This window comes from Mus caroli, unplaced genomic scaffold, assembly GCF_978045245.1.
Source record: "Mus caroli unplaced genomic scaffold, Mus_caroli_1 scaffold_2, whole genome shotgun sequence".
NCBI lineage: Eukaryota > Metazoa > Chordata > Mammalia > Rodentia > Muridae > Mus > Mus caroli.
In genome coordinates, this window is record NW_028227257.1 from 15329512 (window position 1) to 15336897 (window position 7386).

Genomic DNA, 7386 nt, shown 5'->3' on the forward strand with positions numbered 1-7386 from the left:
TACACAGTAGACTTAGAAAAGGCAGAAACAAAACAATCTGTTATCCCTCTCTCTCTGGTCTTTATTCTTGGATCTCCTCATCTTTATTTCCTCCCCACTGTCAGCTTTGGGCTCTGTTAATTTCCTTAGTGTGTGTTAACTGTTTTATTTTTAATCTCTCTCTCTCTCTCTCTCTCTCTCTCTCTCTCTCTCTCTCTCTCTCTCTCTCTCTCTGTGTGTGTGTGTGTGTGTGTGTGTGTGTGTGTGTGTGTGTAGACAATGCTTCCATCATGGAATCTGGAGATCAAACCCAGGCACAACAGTGCTTCTGAGCAGTGGGCCATCTCGAAGGCATGTGTTGTCCTTGGTTTTAAAGCTACGTTATTAGTCTCTTCCACTGATCACAAATCGTCCTCTCTTTTTAGTTGTGCTTGGGAGCATTTATTATTTGAACCTATGTGAATTCTTTCTATTTATTTTCTTCTTTCCCTTTTCTTACTGACACCTTTGTGATTTCAATCCTTGTGATCACACTGAACTTTTTTGGTGGGCCTGTGTGGCCTCTCCTGAAGACTGCTCCATGACAACTTGAGATAAATGTATTGATATATTGCAATGTTTTTTTTTTGAAGTGATCACTTTACACATGACTCAGATGAAATTTATCCATATGTTACTCAAGTCCTGTCTACTGGTGCCACATCTCACCCAGCACTTCATTGACTTCCCTTCAGTTCAGATGGTTGACAACATCATGTTATGTACATGTTTTGAATATTTACATCTTCTTCGTGGGTAAGTCTTAGGGCACGGGTACAAGAAGGCTAACGTCCCGGTGTGGCACACTGACAGGCTGGCGATGTTTTTAACCCTCTCTGCTTATTTCCATTCAGGTCCTCAAGGGATTAGCAAAGTTCCCCAAGCTACTAAGGTCATCACGAATACCCATGCTCTTATTGTCTCACGACCACCATGGACCAGTCTGTTTTATCCGATGCCACCTCCGTTCTTTCATTTTCTCGTTTCTGTTTGCTACCGTTCAGCTTGTTCACATCTAAACGCGGCATAATTTTGATTAATGATTAGCTTTCTGTTCAGCTTCATGAACCCTCTTTAGCCATCCTTGAAAAACAGGTTTTGTGGGGACAACCTCCCTCCACGTGTATTTCTACAGGAGAGTTTTAGCTTTCTTTCGAATACGGAGGACAGTTCTGCTGGGTGAGTAGTTTTCATTTGTATCCCTCTCCCTTGGGAAACATTGAGTATCTCATCCTGCCCATAACAATGTCTCTAGGAAGTCTCCTGAAACTCCCACTGGAGTCTCCTTGTATGTTCTTCTCTCTCACCACCTCTGGACCCTCTCTTCGTCTTTGATCTTTGGCGCATTGATCAGAGTAGGTCATAGTGTAAGACTGACCCTAATAGAAAAAATTTGACCTCCTGAATCTGGGCATTTATAACTTTCCTTGGGTTTGCAAACTTTCCTGGGATTGTTTCCTGAAAGATTTAAAACGTAAATAATTTTGTCTACTCTCTTTTGAACACCGCTGACACAAACCTTCGCCCTTTCCATGCCGCCAGGGCAGCACTCCTCTTCCTTTCTGCTCCTTCTGCCACAGGGAGTGCATTCACAAGCCGTCTGTCCCCGAGCTCCGTCCAAGGCTCTTCTGTTCCATCAGACCTAATGATGCTCACAGTAGCACATGCGTCATTTCGTGTGACTGTTTTCCATCTTAGGCAATTCTGTATGAATTTTTAATTATGAATCTCTTTGACAAATTTCTTCAATCAAACGTGGAATTATTTTCTTTCATTTTTTTTCGGAGTTCATTTTGCATCTCCTAAACTAAAAGATATTTTCAGTTACTGTGGAGTTAATATTGCCTTTGTATTTCCATTCAGTCTCTGGCATCTTATCTTCTCCAGTAGGCAATGCTAGGTTTTCCTGATTGCTATTGATCTTCATCCTGCATCCATGCCTTGAATTGCTGGGCACATGCTCCAATCTTTGCATTCTGGCATCATCTGAGAATGTCTTTCTGTAGGGGGTTTGTTCAGCAGTTCACTGCAGACTGTGAGCAATGATCCCTGTGTGACTACTACTGCCATTGTGGTTCTGGGGACACCCTAAGGCCATGACGTAGGCAGCACATTCTGTGGGGGCAAAGGGGAAGGAATCCCATGAACTTTGAACTTGGCTTAGCAGCATACTGGAATTTTGTGGCTCTCAAGACTGACACCGATCTAGAGAGATGCAAAATCCCCCTGAGACCTTTCTTCACAGGAGACCTTTCAGAACCAAAGCTGTCATCAGCCGTACATTGATCGGCAATTTATGCTTCTTTTGACAATAGCTGAATGGAGAGTTTTCCTGCAGGTTTTGTTGGTTATTTTGTGGTTTTGTTTGTTTTGTTTTTGAGATAGGGTCTTACCATGTAGCTCTGGCTGGCTTAGAACTCACTATGTAGACCACATAGGCCTGGAACTCAGAGAGAACCCCCTCCCTCTGCCTCCCCTGTATTGGGATTAAAGGTGTACACCACCATACCCAGCCTGGATTTTTTTTATTGTTTAATTTGTTCTACGTATTTTTATGCTCTGGGTATGAACCTTCTGACAGACGTGTATCTGGCAAAGCCTTCCTCCCATTCTGGAGGCTGTCTTTTTCCCCTGTGAATTGCTCCCACTCCTCCTATCTGCCAACACTCGCTGTAACTCCCTGAGCTGTCGAGTCCTTTGGCAGAAAGTACCTGCCCGTACCCCCCCAGCTTTGGTGTTTATAGTCGTGTTTTCAAGCCTTTTAGCATGGTCTTGCTGCACAGCAGTTAAGTTCAGTCATGAATGAGCTAGCACCCAGTCTATCCTCGGCATGCATGGAGGTACAGACAGATGTGTGACATGCGAGTACCGGCAGACGGATGGCATCCCCACACCTGGCAAATACAACTCCGAAGCATCTCATTCTCTCCTTCGCTTCTGTGGCTCCGTCTGGGTTCACAGCCTGAAATACCTGTGAGGTAAAAAGCTGTGTTCTTGGAGTAGCGTTCCCTTCACAGACCCTCAACGGAGTCAAAAGATCTGAATGCAGGCTCTGATGGAGGTGCTGTGTAGTTAAAATCGTGAGCACATCAAGGTGAAAATCCTCCCTTGGAGCAGGTTCCTGGTCATCATAGCTACTACAGAGGCAGCTGTTGTTTTCGGTTCTTGGCTTACATTTGGGGGGTGACAGGACATACACACAGCTGTGGAGGTCAGGGGACAACTGTGGAACTGTGGGAGTCGATTCTCTCCTTCCACAATGTGTGCTCCTGGGCTTCCTTCTCAGACCATGAGGTTTGACTGCAAGCCTCCTTTTCTTCTGAGCCCTCTTGCTGCCCAGTCTTTAATGGCAATAGCTAGATAAATAACAAGTGAATTGCTACAGGGCTTCCTTTTCTTGGTGAGAGTCACTCATTCCAGTCTTTGTATCTTTGCAAAACTTTAATTCCCCACTTCCAAAATGGTGTTTATTTGGGTTTTGTTTGTTTATTTGTTTGTCTGTTTCCCAAAGTGTTGTCAGGATTTTCATAGCTCTGATGAGAGAATGGCTTCCAAATTCCCAGTCCTCAAGTGCTGTTGTGTGCTGTGGGGTTAATGAGACCATCAAGCTAGAATTCTTGAATTATTAACCTGTGTCATCACAGATACTTTATATATTCTATAGTTCACATGGAAATTATCATGATTTCCTAACTTCTCTATTAACAAGAATCATCCCATTGACTTAATTTAAATGTTTCAACCAGCCACATGTTCCTGGGGTGGGGGTGGGGGTTGGGGGACCTATTTGCTCAGGCTATATCACTATTTTTTAATTACGTATTTTCTTTATTCACATTTCAAATGTTATCCCATTTCCCAGTTTCCACTCCAAAAATCCCCTATCCCCTCCCCTCCCCCTGCTCCCCAACCCACAGACTCCCATTCGTGGTCCTGGCATTCCCCTATACTGGGGCATAGAGCCTTCACAGGACCAAGGGCCTCTCCTCCCATTGATGACAGACTAGGCCATCCTCTGCGACATATACAGCTAGAGTCACAAGTTCCACCGTGTGTTTTCTTTGATTTGTGGTAGAGTTCCAAGGAGCTCTGGGGGTACTGGTTAGTTCATATTGTTGTTCCTCCTATGGGGCTTCAGTCAGTCCCCTTCAGCTCCCTGGGTATTTCTCTGGCTCCTTCATTGGGGACCTTGTGCTTCATCCAATGGATGACTGTGAGCATCCACTTCTGTATTTGCCAGGCACTGGCAGAGCCTCACAAGAGACAGCTATATCAGGCTCCTGTCAGCTAGCTCTAGTTAGCATATCTGCCTGGTGTCTGGGTTTGGTGGTTGTTTATGTGATGGATCCCCAAGTGGGGCAGTCTCTGGATGGTCGTTCCTTCAGGATCTGCTCCAAACTTTGTCTCTGTAACTCCTTCCATGGGTATTTTGTTCCCCCTTCTAAAAAGGATTCTGAGCTTCTGCGCTAATATTCTGTCGCTATTTTTAAGTACAACAAAATTCACTGGATCTGTTTTTGTGTAGAACTTTTAACTTTAAATTTAAAGTAAGGTTACAATGTAGTTCCCTTTCACAGTGCATCTTTTTTTCATATTGGAGCACCCTAAAATTGCTGTGAATAACAAACTTTTGAAAACTAAGCCTTCTAGGCCAGAGTGGCATTGAAAGGAAAAGTGAATACAGCTATGAAGGGAGGTTCACAGCTGCCTATGACCGTAGCTCCAGGAGGATGCAACGCCCTCTTCCCATCTCCATGGCTCATCTGGACCCACATGTTCCCATGCATAGGCACACATAATCCATGAAATTAGAAATAAAGACAGATATTTTTAAAAGGTTAGGTTTTGTTTCCACATTAGGTTCCAAGTCTCCTGGAGGCAGGGACAAAGCTGTTTTTGTTTGTTTGTTGGTTGTTTGTCTGTTGGTTGTTGTTTTTAAAAGCTCTATTTTGGTCATTGTCCACATGAGTAGATTCCCAACTTAAAAAAATAACAAGCACTTCACAGTTTCACAGGCGTGCAGAAAGAACCAGAACATTGTTTGTGTTTAGATTCAGGGGTCCAGAATGAACTCAAGTTAGATGTTTCTTTTAACTTCATTAACAACTGAAGCTTTTACGTATAAATGAAGACATTTAAAAAAAAGATATTAAGAAATAAAATATTGGTTAAGAATCATGTTCCTTGTAAATAAGACATTTTTTTTATAAGTCTAAATAGTGTACTGCTCGAAGGCCGTTCTCCCTCGTTTCTGTGATGTCATAGCTGGTGTTTAAAGGCTGATGGGTGGGAAGTAAACTTCTGAATGCCCCCAGATGACGGCTGTGAGGAGGGGTTCGGTCCTGGTTTCTCTGAATGTCCAGTAAGAAGAGAAGGGTTACCCAGCCTTTTTAGGATTTATTTATTTATGGTTTTTGGCTTTTTGTTTTGTTTTTAATATGTGAGTGTCCTGTCAGCAAGTATATTTGCATGCCAAAAGAGGGCATCAGATTCCATTGCAGATGGTTGTGATCCACCATGTGGTTACTGGGAATCGAACTCAAGACCTCCTCTGGAAGAGCAGCCAGCGCTCTTAACTGCAGAGTCGTTGTTCCAAGGATTGGCCAGTCTTGATGCACAGTCTGGAAAGAAATCTTTCACTCTTCCTGATCCCTCATGTCCTGAATGAAGCAAACCTGAAGAAAAGGGCAGTCCACCTAGGTCCTAGGACATCTAGCTGTTAATTCTGCTGCCCTACTCTGTGAACCACAGGTCCTTCTGAGGGCGGCACTCCCATGAAGCTGACATAACCGCACCTGGCCCCCACGCTCACCTGCACAGTTTTCTTGGGCGATGAAGCTGCTTGGCCTCTCTCTACTCGCAGTGACCATTCTGCTTTGCTGTAACATGGCTCGACCTGAAATAAAGAAGAAGAACGGTGAGGCACAGTGTTCCTGGGGTGGCTTGGGTCGGGGAACCTTCCTTCTGAGAAGTCCAAGGAACTACTTGGTACTTGATGCTCAAGGTGAAGGTTCACAGTCTGTTCGCTCCCAAGACTCATCTTGTGATATTCTTTTGCAGTTTTTTCCAAACCTGGCTATTGCCCAGAGTATCGGATTCCCTGCCCCTTTATCCTTATACCTAAATGCAGGCGTGATAAAGGCTGCCAGGACGCCCTGAAGTGTTGCTTCTTCTACTGCCAGATGCGCTGTGTGGATCCATGGGAGAGCCCAGAATAGGTGAGCGGCCCCTAAGACGCTATTTGCCACGCTCCTTCTAGAAATGCGTGTGGAGTCAAAGGCAGCTGCGATCTGTCTGTATCTCTAGACAGCATGGCAATCAGAGCATCTAAATTAATTAGAATTATCCAGAGATTGCCCTCATCCTCAGAAAAGGCATCCCTCATTGCATGGGCTGGTATCGGCTGTTCCTGGGTAACCACCTCTGCATAGGATAATCCCCAAAGCTCCCCAACTACTACTGAATGTTTCTTAGGCTTATTTTCAGTGGCCTCTTTTCACATCTTATAGCAACGAAGCATTTCACACTATACCTTAAATTATAAAGGGGTTTTGAAATCGTAATTTCTTACTTGGCACTTACAGAACCACTTACTCTTAGCCCTTAATTTGCTGCCAGCACACACCTCAGCGTTCATGGAACGAGAACACATAGCAGGATCCAGAGCATGGTGATGTCTCCAGCATGGTTTACATCTGTTCTTATTTCTGTTCTTTCTAGACAAACCTGAGAAGACACGTGTGATTGAGTTTCAGCTGAGGATAGCCAGCCTCTGCTTCCTCCTCGGAGAGGCCCATCCTGAAACCAAAGATTAAGTGCTTGTTAATATGAGTATAAAATAAAGGAATAAAGTGTTGTGTATTTGTTTTTCTCTTGCAATAAAAAAAAAAACTACCTTAAGCTGGGACTTTACAAATATGGAAGTTTTACAACCCCGCACTGCAATATATACTTGAAAGAATGCCCACAAAAGAGAAAGGAAATTCTCTTATGGAGAACACAGGGAAGGATTAATTTCATGAGAGGAACATGTTAGTTATTAGATACTTTTCATTGATTTGACAAGATGCATGACTGTAGGGAAGGAAAGGTGTGTTTTGAATCATAATTTGAAGATGCTGCCTACTGTAGTGGAGATGGCACAGTGGATATCAGCTGTCCGATAAATGAGACTTCAAACTAAAGAGATAAACAGGGTTTCTACATGCTAATAAGGGGAACAAATCATTAAGATATGACAATTGTGCCGGGTGTGGTGGCGCACACCTTTAATCCCAGCACTTGGGAGGCAGAGGCAGGCAGATTTCTGAGTTCGAGGTCAGCCTGGTCTACAGAGTGAGTTCCAGGACAGCCAGGGCTATACAGAGA

At 43.9% G+C, this 7386-nt stretch overlaps 1 protein-coding gene across 1 annotated transcript; it reads left to right on the forward strand.

Moving 5' to 3' along the window:
* Positions 1-1118: 1118 nt before the first annotated feature.
* LOC110286714 (WAP four-disulfide core domain protein 15B) lies at positions 1119-6823 on the forward strand. The gene is made up of 4 exons (XM_021153294.3): positions 1119-1197; positions 5770-5935; positions 6079-6236; positions 6739-6823. Exons 2-3 carry the CDS (start codon positions 5851-5853, stop codon positions 6234-6236), a joined length of 243 nt encoding a protein of 80 aa, XP_021008953.1. The 5' UTR covers positions 1119-1197; positions 5770-5850; the 3' UTR covers positions 6739-6823.
* The last annotated feature ends 563 nt before the right edge of the window (positions 6824-7386 follow it).